Source organism: Rhineura floridana, chromosome 4, assembly GCF_030035675.1.
Source record: "Rhineura floridana isolate rRhiFlo1 chromosome 4, rRhiFlo1.hap2, whole genome shotgun sequence".
NCBI lineage: Eukaryota > Metazoa > Chordata > Lepidosauria > Squamata > Rhineuridae > Rhineura > Rhineura floridana.
The window spans coordinates 205,851,818-205,871,728 of NC_084483.1; the positions used below are offsets into that span (position 1 = coordinate 205,851,818).

Sequence of the window (19,911 nt, forward strand, 5' to 3'; positions counted from 1 at the left end):
TCCTAAAAAAAAAAAAAGGTCCCAGAAAGCTAGTGTGGAAGCCCCCCCCCCATGTCAAGAGGCCACAGAGCCTAAACGCTGCTCTCCAGGGCAAAGTATACCTTCTTCATCTCTTCTAAGTGGATATTGAACTGGTGACCAAGGGGCGGTCCAGCACCACCATTCACCTCTGGCCACAGGAAGGAACCACAGGGGAGACCATCCCAGAAAGACTCTTTCAGTCAGTAAGATGGTACAGGTTATGTAAGAATCTCCCACACACTAAATGCTTGAGGTTTAGATTTGCTGTCTGGTTTGAGACTATGTGAGGCTCTGAACACACCTGAAATATCACATTACAGATCATCCATTATATACCCAATTGATCCCTGTGCTCTGCAAGTGAGGGCCTCTTGCAGATACCATCACATCAGGAGGTCCATTCCACACAATATAGGAATCGGGCCTTTAGTGTGGTGGCACCTACCCTTTGGAATTCCCTCCCCTTAAGTATTAGGCAGGTTTCATCTCTGTTGTCTTTTCAGTGCCTACTGAAGAACTTCCTTTTCCAAAAAGCCTTTTAAGGAGAGATCTTTCCCAGTCTCCATCTGTACTGGAATTGGTTTTATATGTTTCAGTTGTTTTATCATTTGGGTGTTTGCTACCCTGGGCCCCTTTTGGGAGGAAGGTGGGATGTACATTTAATAAATAAATAATAAATAAGAAGAGCCTCAGTGGATCAGTTCAAAGACCTCTCTAGTTCAGCTTCCTCTTCTTACAGTGGCCAAGCAGATTCCCCAGTCATGGGAAGCCCATAGATAGGACATGAGCACAACAGCACTCTCCCCACTTACAATCTGCAGCAACTGGCACACACAAGGCATGCTGCCTCCGACAGTGGAGGCAGATCATAGCTATCACAACTAGTAGCCATTGATAAACTTTGTCTTTTCTTGTTCTTGCTCTCTGTGCCGGCTGTGGGCAATCTTCTCTTTCTACTCTGCCTCACCCCCTACTTGACAGCTGCTAGGGCTGACTCAGTAGGGTGGGGTCCTGGGCAAATATTATGCAGCGTTTTATGATGGGATGATCTAAGGATATATGTAACTCTACCCTGAACTATTGAGAGAGTCAGGAAAAGACATAAAAGGATGGAAGAAGGAAATGTGTAGTAACTTGCTAGTACAGAGACGTGACCCCGGGCTCAGACTTTGGCACAGGAGCCACCATAAGAACATAAGAAGAGCCTGCTGGATCAGGCCAGTGGCCCATCTAGTCCAGCATCCTGTTCTCACAGTGGCCAACCAGGTGCCTGGGGGAAGCCCGCAAGCAGGACCCGAGTGCAAGAACACTCTCCCCTCCTGAGGCTTCTGGCAACTGGTTTTCAGAAGCATGCTGCCTCTGACTAGGGTGGCAGAGCACAGCCATCATGGCTAGTAGCCATTGATAGCCCTGTCCTCCATGAATTTGTCTAATCTTCTTTTAAAGCCGTCCAAGCTGGTAGCCATTACTGCATCTTGTGGGAGCAAATTCCATAGTTTCACTATGCGCTGAGTAAAGAAGTACTTCCTTTTGTCTGTCCTGAATCTTCCAACATTCAGCTTCTTTGAATGTCCACGAGTTCTAGTATTATGAGAGAGGGAGAAGAACTTTTCTCTATCCACTTTCTCAATGCCATGCATAATTTTATACACTTCTATCATGTCTCCTCTGACCCGCCTTTTCTCTAAACTAAAAAGCCCCAAATGCTGCAACCTTTCCTCGTAAGGGAGTCGCTCCATCCCCTTGATCATTCTGGTTGCCCTCTTCTGAACCTTTTCCAACTCTAGAATATCCTTTTTGAGATGAGGCGACCAGAACTGTACACAGTATTCCAAATGCGGCCGCACCATAGATTTATACAACGGCATGATGATATCGGCTGTTTTATTTTCAATACCTTTCCTAATTATCGCTAGCATGGAATTTGCCTTTTTCACAGCTGCCGCACACTGGGTCGACATTTTCATCGTGCTGTCCACTACAACCCCGAGGTCTCTGTCCTGGTCGGTCACCGCCAGTTCAGACCCCATGAGCGTATATGTGAAATTAAGATTTTTTGCTCCAATATGCATAATTTTACACTTGTTGATATTGAATTGCATTTGCCATTTTTCTGCCCATTCACTCAGTTTGGAGAGGTCTTTTTGGAGCTCTTCGCAATCCCTTTTTGTTTTAACAACCCTGAACAATTTAGTGTCATCAGCAAACTTGGCCACTTCACTGCTCACTCCTAATTCTAGGTCATTAATGAACAAGTTGAAAAGTACAGGTCCCAATACCGATCCTTGAGGGACTCCACTTTCTACAGCCCTCCATTGGGAGAACTGTCCGTTGATTCCTACTCTCTGCTTTCTGCTTCTTAACCAATTTCTTGTCCACAAGAGGACCTCTCCTCTTATTCCATGACTGCTAAGCTTCCTCAGAAGCCTTTGGTGAGGTACCTTGTCAAACGCTTTTTGAAAGTCTAAGTACACTATGTCCACTGGATCACCTCTATCTATATGCTTGTTGACACTCTCAAAGAATTCTAATAGGTTACTGAGACAGGACTTTCCCTTGCAGAAGCCATGCTGGCTCTGCTTCAGCAAGGCTTGTTCTTCTATGTGCTTGGTTAATCTAGCTTTAATAATACTTTCTACCAGTTTTCCAGGGACAGAAGTTAAGCTAACTGGCCTGTAATTTCCGGGATCCCCTCTGGATCCCTTTTTGAATATTGGCGTTACATTTGCCACTTTCCAGTCCTCAGGCACAGAGGAGGACCCAAGGGACAAGTTACATATTTTAGTTAGCAGATCAGCAATTTCACCTTTGAGTTCTTTGAGAACTCTCGGGTGGATGCCATCCGGGCCCGGTGATTTGTCAGTTTTTATATTGTCCATTAAGCTTAGAACTTCCTCTCTCGTTACCACTATTTGTCTCAGTTCCTCAGAATCCCTTCCTGCAAATGTTAGTTCAGGTTCAGGGATCTGCCCTATATCTTCCACTGTGAAGACAGATGCAAAGAATTCATTTAGCTTCTCTGCAATCTCCTTATCGTTCTTTAGTACACCTTTGACTCCCTTATCATCCAAGGGTCCAATCGTCTCCCTAGATGGTCTCCTGCTTTGAATGTATTTATAGAATTTTTTGTTGTTGTTTTTTATGTTCTTAGTAATGTGCTCCTCAAATTCTTTTTTAGCATCCCTTATTGTCTTCTTGCATTTCTTTTGCCAGAGTTTGTGTTCTTTTTTATTTTCTTCATTTGGACAAGACTTCCATTTTTTGAAGGAAGACTTTTTGCCTCTAAGAGCTTCCTTGACTTTGCTCGTTAACCATGCTGGCATCTTCTTGGCCCTGGGGGTACCTTTTCTGATCTGCGGTATGCACTCCAGTTGAGCTTCTAATATAGTGTTTTTAAACAACTTCCAAGCATTTTCGAGTGATGTGACCCTCTGGACTTTGTTTTTCAGCTTTCTTTTTACCAATCCCCTCATTTTTGTGAAGTTTCCTCTTTTGAAGTCAAATGTGACCGTGTTGGATTTTCTTGGCAATTGGCCAGTTACATGTATGTTTAATTTAATAGCACTGTGGTCACTGCTCCCAATCGGTTCAACAACACTTACATCTTGCACCAGATCCCGGTCCCCATTGAGGATTAAGTCCAGGGTTGCCGTCCCTCTGGTCGGTTCCATGACCAACTGGTCTAGGGAATAGTCATTTAGAATATCTAGAAACTTTGCTTCTTTGTCATGACTGGAACACATATGCAGCCAGTCTATGTCCGGGTAGTTGAAGTCACCCATTACTACCACATTTCCTAGTTTCGATGCTTCCTCAATTTCATATCTCAAGGTCTCCCTGAGCATTTTGATCAGGGGGACGATAGATCGTTCCCAGTATTAAGTCCCTCCTGGGGCACGGTATCACCACCCACAACGATTCTGTGGAGGAGCCTGCCTCTTTGGGGGTTTCGAAGTTGCTGGATTCAATGCCTTCTTTCACGTATAGAGCGACTCCGCCACCAATACGTCCTTCCCTGTCCTTCCGATATAGTTTATATCCAGGGATAACCGTATCCCACTGGTTTTCTCCATTCCACCAGGTCTCCATTATGCTCACTATATCAATGCTCTCCTCTAAGACCAAGCACTCCAGTTCTCCCATCTTGGTTCGCAGGCTCCTAGCATTAGCGTACAGGCACTTGTAAGCAGTGTCTCTCTTCAAGTGTCTTTGGCACTTGTGGTTAGGCCTGTGGTAATTTTGCTCTTCTGAGCCCCTGTGCCCTGTGCCCCTGCTCTCACAATGCCTACTTCTAGGCCTACCCCTTTTAAAATTTCATCATTTCTTTGGTTTTTATCCCAGGGGGGAGGTTTATTCCGAACCGGACCTTTCTCAGCTCCTGTCGGGTTTCCCCCCTCAGTCAGTTTAAAAGCTGCTCTGCCACCTTTTTAATTTTAAGTGCCAGCAGTCTGGTTCCATTGTGGTTCAAGTGGAGCCCGTCCCTTTTGTACAGGCCCGGCTTGTCCCAGAATGTTCCCCAGTGCCTAACAAATCCGAACCCTTCCACCCGACACCATCGTCTCATCCACGCATTGAGACTGCGAAGCTGGGCCTGTCTGGCTGGTCCTGCGCGTGGAACCGGTAGCATTTCAGAGAAAGCCACCTTGGAAGTCCTGGCTTTCAGCTGCACCAAATGCTTCAACCCAACCTCTGGGCAGGTTAACTGAGCCAAATGCAGAGCCTTTGGTGGGTTAGTGTAATGCCTGCTGCCATGTCTGCTGCTGAACTATACATGCAGTTAGACAATCTTGATAATGTCCAAGTCTTCTGCAAGCATTAGCATTTAATGATAAGGGAGGATGGCAACAAAGAGGGCCTTCTCAGTGGTGGCCCCCAAATTATGGAATGATCTCCCTGACGAGATGTGCCTGGCGCCAGCACTGTTATCTTTTTGGTGCCAGGTCAAGATTTTCCTCTTCTCCCAGGCATTTTAGCATGTGCTTTTAAATTGCATTTATTTATTTATTTATTTATTTATACATACCGCCCCATAGCCGAAGCTCTCTGGGTGGTTTACAACAATTAACACAATAAAAACAAATATACAGATTTAAAAACACATTTTTTAAAAAACAATTTAAAAACACATGCTAAAATGCCTGGGAGAAGGCATTTTAAAAATGTGTTTTTAAATTTGTATATTTGTTTTTAATTTATCTAATTGTTGTAAACCGCCCAGAGAGCTTCGACTATGGGGCGGTATACAAATGCAATAAATAAATAAAATATAAGCCCAGATACAGGGTCAGGCCTGGTTAGTACTTGGAAGGGAGACTGCCTGGGAATACCGGGTTCCATAGGCTTAGAGGAAGACAAGCTTGATCTGTATCACCTAAAAATATATGCACGTAATTGTGATTAACAAAACAGAGGTTTTTTATTGTATTAACAAAACGTTTCGGCTTCTGCCTTCATCAGCTGCTAACATACAAATGCAGTTATCAAGGTGGCAGTTATAGAGCTTTGAGGATGGAATGCTCAGAGGGGTTTCATTTGCAGAAGCTAAGTGATACTGGTACTGGCCTCCAGGTTCAGGCCATGAGGTGCCAATGTGTCCAGAGATATATCCCAAAATTCTCCCTTTTAGTTAATGCTGCTGGATCTGTTGGCATCTCTATAGCTGTTATAGAGAAGTCCAGCAGGCTGTGATCCTCAATGTTGAAATGTTTTGCAACTGGTTGCTCCACTTTTTTTGTTAAGATTGCCGACCTGTGGTTCCTGAAGCATGTGCATAGGTCAGTTGTGGTTTTTCCTATGTATTGGATATGACATCCTGGTCGTTTGCATTTGATGACATAAATTATATTGCAAGACCTGCAGGTGATGTTCTGTTTGATGTAATAGGTCCTGCCTGTCCTAGTGTTTGTGAAAGTAGCCGTCTCCCAGAGGTACACACAGGTGATACAGCGTTTGGAGTGTCAAGGATGAGACCCAGGATTGGTGATAGGTGGCTTAAGCACAGCTCTCACTAACAGTCTGTGCAAATTAGGAGGCTGGCGAAATGCTACAACAGGAGGCCTGCTGATGGCTCTAACAAGATGTTTCAGAGTTTGCCAGCAATGGGTAGCTCTCCCTGATTGATTGCTCGGTGATAGGAGATGCTGGATGGAAATATATCACAAACGGAATCCATTGCTCTCTGCTCTTTCACACCTCATTGTGATGGAGGTGGTTTTCTCTGGACAGAATGGAGACTCGTGGATGTTGCAGTCAAGAAGAATTAAGCATGCTCGCTAAGAGCAGGACTGCCAGACATATGCAACGTAGCTAATTACATACATTTATTTGTGGTAACGAGCGCCTCCTATGTTTCTCTTAAAGCAGTGATTCCCGATGGACCACTTGAACATGGCTGATGGTCTTGGTAGACCACGTAATTATTTATTCTGCCTGTTGCAGCCGTGGTAACGCCCGGTGCTAGATGCTGTATGACGTTTCATTGTGTTTTTATCGCTCCATTTATGTCTTAATATGTTTATTTATTTATTTATTGTATTTATATACCGCCCCATAGCCGAAGCTCTCTGGGCGGTTTACGATAACTAAAAACATTAAAAACGAACATATAAATTAAAAAAAAATCTTTTAAAAACAATTACTTGATTTTTTAAAAAATGAAAAAAAGTTATGATTTTTATCTACCCTATTAGTCCTCATTTTGCCTGGCATTCCATAGAATTCAAACTGTGATACAATAAGACGCAATATAAGAAATGAAAGAAGCAATAAAAACACAATTAAAAATCAGTATGGATATGTAAACGTACCACGGACCGCCTGAATGAAGCCCGAGGACCAATGGTGATCCAGGATCCACAGTTTGGGAACCCTTGTCTTAAAGGAATAGTATACTACATCTCCCTCTCTTTTGCGCATGTGTGTGTACACATACATACACACAATGTAAATACATACTGTCTCTGACTGTCTGTCTGTCTGTGTGTGTGTGTGTGTGTGTGTGAGAGAGAGAGACAGAGAGAGAGAGACAGAGAGAGAGAGACAGAGAGAGATTTGTTGTTGTCGTGTGCCTTCAAGTCGATTTCGACTTATGGCAGCCCTATGAATCAGCAACCTCCAAGAGCATGTCATGAACCACCCTGTTCAGATCTTGTAAGTTCAGGTCTGTGACTTCCTTTATGGAATCAATCTCTTGTTTGGCCTTCCTCTTTTTCTACTCCCTTCTGTTTTCCCCAGCATTATTGTATTTTCTAATGAATCCTGTCTTCTCATGAAGTTTCAGTTTCATCATTTTAGCTTCTAGTGACAGTTCTGGTATAATTTGTTCTGACACCCAATTATTTGTCTTTTTCACAGTCCATGGTATGCGCAAAGCTCTCCTCCAACACCGCATTTCGAACTAGTTGATTTTTCTCTTATCCGCTTTTTTCACTGTCCAGCTTTCACATCCATACATAGAGATCGGAAATACCATGGTCTGAATGATCCTGACTCTAGTGTTCAGTGATACATCTTTGCCTTTGAGATTTAATGATCAGAAAAACATCCAAATTGATTAATATAATGGGGCCAGAGATCACTAGTACTTAGCCCTCCACTGAGGATGGTCCTTACCACCATGCTTCCTTAAAGGACATGGTTTGTTAATCCTAGTGTTAGAAACTGCAGGAGGGGAGAGTGCTCTTGCTCCTGCTTGTGGGCTTGCCATAATGGGCATCTGGTTGGCCACTGTGAGAACAGGATGCTGGACTAGATGGGACACTGGCCGGATCCAGGCAGGGCTCTTCTTACATTCTTAATTGTGCTGGCAAGGGAACAGATCTGTCACGCATATGATCGACCCTACTTCAACAAGTAAAGCCCATGTCTCAGATGAACTGGTGAGCGAGACCCGTTATGCCTATGAGAATCTGCCAGCCTCTCTGTACTAAGGAGCATTACACAGAGCAGACTGGAGAAGGATGTTAGCAGGATGCTGCCTTTGCTCGAGAGGCATAGTGGTCTTAGAGCAGGGAGGAGTGCATGGAGATCCTCACTTACCAATGAAGCTCCCTGGGTGACCTTGATCACCTTCATTTCGGTCAGCCTCACCATCCCACACAAGGTTGTTGTGAGAGTAAAATGGGATAAATCCCATGTGTGCCACTCATAGCTCTTTGCGGGGAAGGTTTGAATACAAACAGGATTCTGTTACGCTGTTAAAGGGTTACTTTGGTCAGTGCCTGGATGGGAGACTGTGAGAGAGCCCCATTAACGTTTCTTGGAACTTCCAGAAGATTGCGTAAGTGTAAATTTGCTAGTAAATGTAAATGTACTGCCTTCAAGTCGATTCCGACTTATGGCGACCCTATGAATAGGGATTTCATGAGGCTGATAGGCAGTGACTGGCCCAAGGTCACCCAGTGAGTTTCATGGCTGTGTGGGGATTCGAACCCTGGTCTCCCAGGCGGTAGTCCAACACCTTAACCACTACGCTACTATTTACTAATAGTAAACTTATTTTTCAAGTGTGGAACCTTATGGAGCCTACCGGGCGCCAGCAAGGAGGTATCAGCAGGCGGGAGGGGGGGACCCCAAGAAGTGTGTGTGTGTGTATAGCCCAGTGAGGACTGAGCATGCTCAGTAAGCCCAGAATGTTGACTAGCTATTGGGAGGTCGGGGGGGAAGGAGGAATAGAATGGAGTATCCTGAAGAGGCTGGCTCACTGGCTGGGACCTTGAACGGGAGCGTTCCGCACGGCAACATTTTGTTGCCGCTCCCACTGTCTCGTGGACCGTCTCTTAGCGTTCTGACTTGGGTGAATGTTCAGGCTGAGTGAGCGGAAGTGACCCCTTTTCCTATGTTGCAGCTTACTGTGATTCTTCAGGATAGAGGAGTGTAAGAATTCAAATTATGTATTACTATTTTTACATATCTCCCCTGCTGGAAGAGGTGTTCCAAGTACTGCCCCCTGACTGCTGCTGCTATAATTGTGTCTTTCTCACTGTGCCTGTTGACACTTAATCCGATGCAGGGAAAGAAGGGAGCCTAGGTGGTCAAGGGCAGATCTTTAAACCGGGAGACAGGCCTAGGGACATACAAACCACGAGAGCGGAATACCTCCTTCCCTCTTACAAGTGAACGATGAGAGAGAATCTGAAATTAATGCTTTAATTCTTCCTGTGATTCTCTCTCATACCCACACACAAACACACACCAAATAGGCAGAGCAGTGAGCGGGAGGGAGAAATGTCAAGGCCACTCAGTTTACACGCGATAGGAAGATGCTGGTGTGTTTCCTTGCTAGTACTCCAGGTTCCTCTTTTCCCACGCCTTCCCCCATTCTCACTATGTTTGCAACAGAAATTGTGTATAGTATTTGAATTTCTGTGAACTGCTTGCCAGGGAGGGGGATCAGTGTTTGTCTGAAAAGTGGAACAACATTATTATGAACAGGGAGGCAATGACATCATAAAAATGAGAACACAATTTGGAGGATGATCTTCTTGCAGGACTTGGATTCTCCATCTCTGCAAAATCTAGGGGATCTTGACCATGTTGTGCCGTCTGCTGCAGTCCTATACCCATTGAACTCAGTGGGTCTTACTTCTCAGTAGCTATGCATAGGATTGCTCCATGAGTTTTCTGCTTGCTTATACAGCTCAGGACCACAATACCTTTCCCAGAATACCTTTCCCAGCCTGGACCCTGTGGCCCTTCTCAGAGGCCTTTCTCTGTGTGCCCCACCCAAGGGAAGTGTGGGGGGTGTCCTTTTTGTGGTAGCCCCCCCATCTATCTGTGGAATGCGTTCCCCAGGGGGACATCCTTGGCACCATCCTTGGCAGCCTTTAGGCGTCAAGCTAAGACCTTTTTGTTCACGTTCGGTTAATGTAGCACTCATCTTTTAGTGGGTCAGGCAGGACCCGGTCCTTAGTAACATACCGCTGGAGGAGCGTTTTATGGATTTTGTATTGTCATTATTTTTTTTTCTTGGTTTTAAATTGTTTTTTATGTGCTGTATTTTATTTTGTCAAATTTCTTCAACACATTTTTTATTTTATAGATGAAATGAATAGTAATAATCTTCTGGAACACTGGCTTATAGTGAAGCGACCTTCTTTCCTATAATCCTGCATATTTGAAAAGTGATTATTAAAACTGATATTAAAGTGAACACTTTTGAAGATGTATACCTGTGCCAGTCACCAAAACTGTTGTTTAATGCATTTTAAACTTGCAGTTTCTTTTGCAGTAAAAAAATTGCTGTGTGCTAACCTCTCTCTCTCTCTCTCTCTCCCCCCCCCTCTTTTTCCTTGCATGTCTGGGGTGTTCCCTCTTGGAACTGTAGGAGCCAACCAAAGGTAAGAGATTTCTATTACACTTGGCAACTTGTGTTGTTTTTTTCAAAAATCTGACATTTATTTACCTTTGCATTCTGTACAAAAAAAATATTTACCGCTTTCTTTCTAAATGTGCTTGCTGCTACTGTGAGGAAGCAAAAAACATTAAATGCTTCTCTCTCCTTTAATTTTTTTTTAAAGCAACATTGGCAGCCAAGATATGAGTCACAGGAACAAATGAGAAAAATAGTCACACACTGAGCATTCAGAGTTGTGGATGAGAGATTGTGCTGTGGCTTTAAAAAAATATTTTTCTCATATTTGCAGTGTTGGATTGCAGTTGCTGCGTACCAATGTTCCCCCCTCTCTCTTCCTATCAGGCAGAATTCTGTATCTGTTCCCCTCTCCTTTCTCCAAATGTTTTGTTTTCTAACAGTTTCCTCTATGGCATTTGAAAGAAATGTTAGGCCCAGATGGAGACAAAATGCCCTGGTGAATACATTTCTCAGGCCACATCTGCACCTTTTATTATGTGTGGTATTATAGCACTTTAAACAGTCATGACTTCCCCCAAGTAATCCTGGGGATTGCTGTTTTCCAAGGGTGAGGAGAGGCTTTAGGAGACCCCTATTCCACTCACACAACTACAATTCCCAGAGTGGTTCAACAATCAATTCCTCTTTCCAGGGAACTCTGGGAACTGTAATTGTGTGAGGGGAATAGGTGTCTCCTAACAACTGTCAGCAACCGCAGCAAACTACAGTTCCCAGAATTCTTTGGGGGAAGGCATGACTGTCAAAGTACGCTGCAGATATGGGCTCAGTCCTCAGCCATCTGTCTTTCGTCAGTCTGGGCTCACACATCCTTGCTCACTTTCTCAGATCGTTTCTGAACGGCTTCAGCCTGCAGGTGCACAGGGTGGTACAGCCAACGTTAGAGCCACCAGACGCTTGTTGTAGAATAGAAATCAAGAGAAGTCTGCCTGTGGAAGTGAGCCAGTGGTCAGGAGCCTCTAGTCCAGTGTTCTTCAGCCTTGGGCCCCCAGGTGTTGGACTGAAACTCCCATCATCCCTGACCATGTGCCATGCTGGCTGGGGCACATGGGAGTTGTAGTTCAGCAACATTTGGAGGGCCACAGGTTAGGCACTGCTGGCCTATACAACGTTGACATTGGTTAAACCAGTGTTCTTCAGCCTTGGGTACCGAAATGTTGCGCTGCAACTGCCATTATCCCTGACCATTGGTTACGCTGGCTAGGGATGATGGGAGTTGTAGTTCAACAACATGTGGGAAACCAAGGCTGAAGGATGCATCTCTAGTCAGTTCAAAATACGCAGCCCCCTTTGAAGACTATGCCTCCTAAGATATATCATTAGATAATCATGTATTGGCCGTTGGATCTCAGAAACTCTTTTCAGTGTGGCCTGTTTAGCTAATTGGTTTGTTCACGCCAATGTGGGGTTTTAAATAGACTTTTATAAGGTGCCTCTGGTTTACCTCTCTGCAGGTGTTTGCCTACGATCACTGCTACTGGTCCATGGATGAAGCTGTCAAAGAAAAATATGCAGGTAGTATCGTAGGTTTGAGCAATGGGGGGAAAATAAGATTGATTAGCACAGAACATGAGAGCCAGTGTGGTGTAGTGGTTAAGGTGATGGACTATGACGTGGGAGACCAGGGTTCGAATCCCCACACAGCCATGAAGCTCACTGGGTGACCCTGGGCCAGTCACTGCCTCTCAGCCTCAGAGGGAGGCAATGGTAAAACCACCTCTGAATACCACTTACCATGAAAACCCAGTTCATAGGGTTGCCATAAGTCGGGATCGACTTGAAGGCAGTCCATTGCCATTTTCAGCACAGAACATAGGAAGCTGCCTTTTCCCAGGCCAGACCATCTAGCTCAGTATTGTCTGCACTGACTGGCAGCCGCTTTCTCCCAGCCCTAACCGAACAAAATATTTGTGTGAGACTTTAGCTTCAGAAGTCAGTTTCAAAAGTCAGCCTGCTGGACCGTGGCAGGTCTCCCCACATCCAGGACGCTTCTGCAAGACTATAACTGACTTAAAAAGAGGCTTTAAATTTTGACCAGTGATAGATCCACTCAAGACCCCAGAGACCTGGCGCCTCCCTCCTTAAGGTTGTCACTGAGATTCATTGCGGTGGTTGGAAACTGTCTGTCTGGGTTCATACTGAATGATTTCAGTAAGGGCCAAACGTGTGACTTTCCTACACATTTTTAACCAAAGGCAGCCTGAGAGATCGCCATTCTGAGCAGAGGAATGATTGGGGGGGGACTGCTTAACACTGCCTCCCCCAGTCTTTTTCTGGCTCAAAATCACCCTTCCCAAGTTGCTTTCTTGGGGAACGATAAGGGCCTCTGTATCTTTTCAGCTCATGGGTGAAAAAAGCAGCTTGGGGTGGTTGCAGTTTTGAGTGGGACAGCAACAGGAACGGAAACTTAAGCAGACATACCCCTCTTTAGTTTTCAGAGTCTCTGAGGTTGCTTTCCTGCTTAAAAAAACAAGCCCTTGGCAGAAAGAAGCCTCAAACTCTTATTTATTTATTTATTTTATTCGATTTATTAGTCGCCCATCTGGCTGGAAACCCAGCCACTCTTGTGTCGTGTCTGGTTTAGCGCCAGTTGGGAAACTTTTAAGTGGGGTGGTGACCCATATATGGAACCATGCAAGCATCCCTTATTGCCTACAGGTAAAACAGGGAAGAATGCAAACATGAACCTAAGATAACTAGAAGAGCCCTGCTTGGGTGTTTGCCAGCAACTGCATATGCATTGCCCCATACCCCTCTGTTGCCCCATATCCCTCTGCCTCCATATCAGCATTTTCTAATCACAGGAGCTACCTGCTCGAGGGAAGCTGCAGAAAGCCATTCCCCCTTCCCTTTCACCAGACATGATGTAGCAAGGGACATTTCAGTTTTGCAAACGTTGCGATGGACCAGGGTAAGCCGGCTTAGGTTCTAGGTTCCCCCTCTGCTCTGCAGTCAAATCCTAGTTTACTGCTGTCTGTATCATCATAAGCATTTAAATGTTTAAAAGCTTGCAGGGCAAAGAACAACCCTTTCTTTTTTAAAAAAGCAGATACTTCCAGGGAGCAAGAGGGAGTGCCTTTACACAACTGCCTCCTCAGTTTTGGTCCTCTTACAGCCAGACTTATCAGTAATTCAGTCTGGCTTCAGACACAGAGAATCGAGAGTGGTGTAGTGATGGAGTTGAACCTTGGAGATCTTGGTTTGAATTCTGATAATTCATGAAGCTCCTTGGAAGACCTTCAGCTGTCTCTCAGACTAACCTAACTCACAGAGTAGTTGGTGAGGACAAATCCGGATAGATCCCATGCATGCCACATGGAACTTCCTTGGATGAAGGATGTGCTCAAGCATCTGAGCTTGGGCTCGCAGTCCTGAGTGTGTACACTCCTTGTTGTGATCTGTGCCATGTTGGTGTAAATGTAGAGTAAGTCAAAAGGGAGTTACTGGAGACTTCAGTGCAGTCAAAATTAATATCTGCTCTGTGGCTTCCGTCCTTAACGTCTTAATTTACTTTGGACACACATGAAAGGCGTTAAAAGTTTTCATATGGTGTGTGCATTGTGGGTGTTTGAAGTCTTTGAGGATCTTATCAAATGAGATTTATCACTCTTCCTCTTCTACCCCAGTAATTTGAATCTTTATTGTTTTAATTTTAGGCCAAGATGTTGTTTTCAAGAGTGTTGGAGAGAACATTCTACAGAATGCTTTTGAAGGCTACAATGCATGTATCTTTGCCTATGGACAGACTGGTAAGCACCTGTTGCATGGAAGTTAGAAAAAGAAAGAGGTGACTGATTTGGTTGGCCGTTGCCTCTTTCAAAACTCTGCAGAAAGGAAATTGGGGTGGTTGGTTTATTAATTTGTTCTTTGCGGGTCAGATTCAACATAAAATTATAGACAGTGGAGGCTGGTGGCTCCATTGTCAGTGGGACAGTGAATCCGCTCTGGGTTTTAGTCTGAACTTTCAATGATCTGTGTTCACATTATTTATTTATCTATTTATTTCTCACATTTATACCCTGCCTTTTTTTCATGATAGAAACCCAGGCGGTCTCCCATCCAGACCTGACCCTGCTTAGCTTCAGCCTTTAGACCATAGCCTGGGATCTGGGACCACATGAAAACTGGCAGTGGATTCACTGACATCAGAGCCACCAGCCTCCACTGGTTACGGAACTGCGATGCTCAGTAAAACCTAATAAAGCTCTGTGTTTCCTAAAAGCAATCACCATCTCTGAGTGGCTGAGATCTGGGCCTTAAAAAGACTGTCAACGCACCACCTTTCGTGTGCCTTACTTACCTTTTGAGGGTGTTAAAGGAACTCCTTTATGCAGCTTCCCTTTGCTACGATAGTATCGCACTCATCCAGGCAAACGGGGGCATTTTTAAAAAAAAATTAATTTATATACCACGTATGTGCCAGAATGGCTTCTGAGCAGTTTCACAATCCATACATTATTAAAATACACAATTAAAACTCTTCTATCAAAACGTTAGAAAAACACCCAAATTGAAAATAAACAATAAACAAGCCCATTAAAAAAGCATAACAATTAAACAATTAAAAGAGCAATCAAAACAGTTGGGTCAGGAGGTTCAAGTTCAGGGGAGTGCTGTTTTCAAGAGTCAGCAGAATGCCAGTACGGATGCATTTCACAGCCCCACTGCGCTGCTCTCCCAGAAAGGGCCCTTGAATGATGCAGTTAATAATCCAGTATTCAGCGTCTTAAACTATTTAGGACAGGGGTGGGCAACTGAGGGCCCAAAGGCAAATGCAGTCCTCCAAGCCTCTCTCTCTGACACTTCAGTCTCTCCCCAGCCGCACCCCACTCTTCCCAAGCCACACTCCTCCCCAGCCAGATTTCCATCCACCCTGAGTGTTTTTTGCATTCTGCTCTTGCATGCCCAGATGTAGGATAGAGAGGGGTGTCGGAGTATGTAGGAAGTAGCCTACTGTACAAAAGTAAAATGTAAATTTTGTTGCCCTGCCCACTGTTGCCTCTGGCCCCACCCACCACTGGTATGTGGCCCAGTTGCCCAGAGGGAATGCTGCCCCTGGGTTGTAAAAGCTTCCCCACACTGATTTAAGACCAGCAGTTGGAGCTGTCTTCCCCTGAAGCCAGTTCCTGATATTCTGACCCATTCTCCCAACTCTCCGTCCCCATTTAGAGTGACTACAAGTGACAGAAGCCAGTGCAGAGCTTATAGAGACAGGAGCAGATGCTTCACTTCCTTCCTTAAAAGTGAGGAGTTGCCATTCATTCCCGTGGGGACTAGTCTTCTCAGGACATGAACGATGTGGCCTGGTTTGGGCTTTGCCAAAGCAGGCCAGGCTTTGCTCTGCTTCTGGTAGTAGCCAAAGGGAACGGGTGAAGAAGGACAACCCACCTCGTCACCGTCAGATTTGCCACTGGGGCTGTTGACTGTGGTTGCACACACAGAGCAAAGGCTTAGCCGTTACAGTGAGTGGACAGGAGGATGGGGGATGGGGACAGGACTGAACTTCCTGTCTCCAGCCCCTCAAAATGTTGACAGGCCCTCCACTTGCATAAACAGTAAGCACTAGAAGTGGAGTTGTGGGATGGTATTTGTGCAGCGAAATGTCCTCCTTGCTTTCACTGCTGCCTCATTCTACCACACCTTAGAGTAGATAAGCATCTCTCCTGACTGCCCTGTGACTGTCCTCGAGTTAAGCACAGCTGCTTTACCCAAAGAGTGCAAGGCAGCAGATTTCAGTGGCCTGCGTGCGCCACTTTAATTTGACACACGAGTTTAGTCTGTAAAACAGAACAGTGGTTTAAGAATGAGGCCCTGCCTGTAACATGTTTGACTTTCCCAATTAAACACAAGCCTTAAGAATGACAGTAGTTTTTATTCACATTCTCTGGAGTAAGGAAAGTCAGGTATCAATACATTAATATTGGTGGAAGGATGCATCTTCCTGCTGAGCATCTTCCATGAACTGAGAGTAATCTTGTTCCATTTTCTTACCTTTCACTATAGACTTGTCCTTGGTTACTTTAATCTGTTTGGGGACTTAATTGCAAAGGCACCCCGAAAGTCTTAATTTTCCTCCTATCTGTTGCCCTCCTTCTGCCTTCTTCCTCAAACGCTGTTCCTTCCTGTTTTACGCAGGGTCCGGGAAATCTTACACGATGATGGGCACGGCTGACCAGCCTGGATTAATTCCTCGCCTGTGCAGCACTCTCTTCGAAAGAGCCCAGGCAGAGGAGAATGAAGAGCAGAGCTTTAAAGTGGAGGTGTCCTACATGGAGATTTACAATGAGAAAGTCAGAGATCTGCTCGACCCAAAGGGGTAAGGAGGAACGTGGCAAAAAAACTGGGATGGTAGGCAACCTGGCAAAAACAGGCTTTGAAAGGAGCAGGGAGCCTGCCTCCCCTTAAGAAGCCAGCTGAATTAACATACCTTTCTTCAGAACGAGCTGGCAATTTCTGCTTAGCGGGAAGGGCCAGTGCTTCAACGGTTAAGTGCATGCTTTGCGCACAAAAGGTCCTCAAGTATCTCCAGGTAAGGCTGCAGAGCTGTTGGAAAACTCCTGCAGAGCCACTTCAGTCAGTGTAAATGATACTGAGCTAGTTGGAGCAATGGCACAAGAAAACTTTCTAGGTTCCTGGTAAGTCCGGGCAAAACTGGAGTTAATGTGAGAGATCTGTGATTGGGGGGGCCTCCCATAGTTTTTTTTAAAAGGCAGCAACTCAAGACCCCCCAAATCGAATTGGGACCATGGCACTGGGGGAGAGGGTGTTAAGCTTACCTATTTGAGCTGGCTTTGAAGATTGCTGCAATCCAGTACACACTTACCTGGGAGTAAGTCCCATTGAACCCAATGGAGCTTGCTTCTGAGTAGACGCACATTGGATTGCACCCTAAGTTAGGAAAGGATGAGGAAATCTAAATAGTCACAGAATATCTGGTAACCTTCTCCACCCCCCATTACTGTATTTGTAATGGCTTTTACTAGACAGGGTTTGAGGCTTTTTTGTTTACTTGTTGTAAACCACTTTGATGTTTTTAAATGAAATAACAGCATGCAAATATATTTAGAAACAAACAAACACACTGAGCACTATCTGGCCAAACACCCTTTAATTTCAAGAGGAAAGGTTTCACTGCATGCTGAACTTTCATACTGGAAAGCAGTAGGACTTTCCTAAGAAGCGCCCAGCACTGGCTGGATTGTGCCCAACTGCGCCCATTCCTTGAGCTGTCTGGTTTGGCCACGGTGACATATGCCTTAGTTACATCCCGCTTAGATTACTGTAACACGCTCTACGTGGGGCTGCCTCTGAAGACTGTTCGGAAACTTCAGTTGGTTCAACGTGCTGCAGCCAGAATGTTAACTGGGGCTGGTTACAGGGACCATACAGCTCCCATGTTAAAAAAACTCCACTGGTTGCCAGTCTGTTTCCGAACACTATTCAAAGTGCTGGTGATGACCTATAAAGCCCTATACGGCTTAGGTCCAGGCTATCTATCAGACCGTATCTCCCTATATGAACCTGCCCGGGCCCTGAGATCTTCAGGAGAGGCCCTTCTCTCAATACCCACGCCCTCTCAAGTACGACTGGTGGGGACGCATGATATGGCCTCCTCGGTGGCTGCCCCTAGGCTTTGGAATTCCCTTCCTAGGGATGTAAGAATGACCCCCTCCTTGCAGTCCTTCTGGCGTCAAGCAAAGACCGTTCTATTCCAAAAAGCCTTTGGTATTGACGGCTGCTAAAGATAGGGCTTGACGAGAACTGCATTGCTAATGCCTAATTCCTCCATTTTTAAACTGGTTTTTTGATTCTCTTAGCTATAAGTATGAATGGTTTTAATATTGGAATTAGTTTAATTTTATTTAAATCTGTATGTTTTAATTATATGTGTTTTTATCTGGAAGCCGCCACGAGTTCCAGTTTTGGAAGGATGGCAGGATATAAATAAAGACAATAATAATAATAATAGTAATAATAATAATAATAATAATAATAATAATAATAATAATAATGGTAAGAAAAGTAACGCCTTGTTCTGTGTTTGCTTTGGAAACAGGAGCCGCCAGTCTTTAAAAGTCAGAGAGCACAGTGTTTATGGACCATACGTAGATGGGCTTTCTAAACTGGCGGTTGCCAGCTACAAGGTAAAGGAATCAATTATAATCATTTAATTCTTAATAATGGTCAATGAACTCACTCTCATCCACCACCTAGTTACTCCTATGCCACTTTTCTGCAAGGGTTTGTTTACAAAGCTGCTTACAAAGCATAGGAAAAGAACAACGGCTCAGTTTGGCTGTAACAATCCCAGTCCAAGAAACCATGGAACTGTGTGTCTGTGCACTCCTCCCAAGATAATAGACAAAAGTCAAGAAATCAGAAGGCGGCTAGGACTGGGAAGGGCAGCTATGAGAGAACTGTCAAAGGTCCTCAAATGCACAGATGTATCACTGAACACTAAAGTCAGGATCATTCAGACCATGGTATTTCCAGTCTCTATGTATGGATGTGAAAGTTGGACAATGAAAAAAGCAGATAAGAGAAAAATCAACTCCTTTGAAATGTGATGTTAGAGGAGAGCTTTCCTCATACCATGGACTGTGAAAAAGACAAATAATTGGATGTTGGAACAAATTTAACCAGAACTATCACTAGAAGCTAAAATGATGAAACTGAGGTTATCATACTTTGGACACATCATGAGAAGACATGATTCACTAGAAAATACCATAATGCTCGGAAAAACAGAAGGGAGTAGAAAAAGAGGAAGGCCAAACAAGAGATGAATTGATTCCATAAAGGAAGCCACAAACCTGAACTTACAAGATCTGAACTGGGTGGTTCACGACAGATGCTCTTGGAGGTCACTGATTCATAGGGTCACCATAAGTCGTGGTCGACTTGAAGGCACATAACAACAACAACAAACCAAAATGATCAAGGGGTTGGTACAGCTCCCCCATCAAGAAAGATTACAACATTTAGCATATGACAGGCCCTCTTGGGTGCTAAGATCAGCATAGGAGCCTTCTTGGTAGTTCTGTCACCCCCAGAAGTTTGGGGGATGGTGGTCTGGGAGAGGGCTTTCTCTGTGGCAGCCCCTTAAGTTGTGGAATTCCCTACCCACAGAGGATGTGCTTGGCATCTTGGCCTTTGACACCTCAGGTGTACCTGGGTCTTGCTGGTGAAGGGCAGTTGATGGATGGATGGATCGATGGATAGATAGATGGAGGGAGAGAGGGAGGGGTGGATGGATGGATGGATGGATGGATGGATGGATGGATGGATGGATGGATGGAGAGAGAGAGAGAGAGAGAGAGAGATCAATAGATGGAGGGAGAGAGGGAGGGAGGGAGGGAGAGAGATGGATGCATGCGAGTAAAGGGGAATTCGCCAGAGGTGATTTTTTTTTTTTTTATTTATTGAATTTATTAGTCGCCCATCTGGCTGGCTGTCCAGCCACTCTGGGTGACGTACAAAATAGGCATACAATACCTAGACATTAAAAATCTAAAAACAAT

General features: G+C 44.7%; 1 protein-coding gene across 3 annotated transcripts in view; it reads left to right on the forward strand.

Annotated features, from left to right (window-relative positions):
* The window catches only part of KIF13B (kinesin family member 13B), a 221,979-nt gene that overhangs the window by 69,695 nt on the left and 132,373 nt on the right, over window positions 1-19,911 (forward strand). For all 3 annotated transcript variants that reach the window (XR_009762449.1, XM_061625815.1, XM_061625816.1), the window contains exons 3-7: window positions 10,346-10,358; window positions 11,845-11,905; window positions 14,047-14,139; window positions 16,526-16,706; window positions 18,447-18,534. Coding sequence is in view for 2 of the 3 variants with exons in the window: in XM_061625815.1 (XP_061481799.1) it covers window positions 10,346-10,358; window positions 11,845-11,905; window positions 14,047-14,139; window positions 16,526-16,706; window positions 18,447-18,534 (436 nt within the window). In the remaining variant the exon portion in view is untranslated. The remainder of the gene's footprint in view (window positions 1-10,345; window positions 10,359-11,844; window positions 11,906-14,046; window positions 14,140-16,525; window positions 16,707-18,446; window positions 18,535-19,911) is intronic.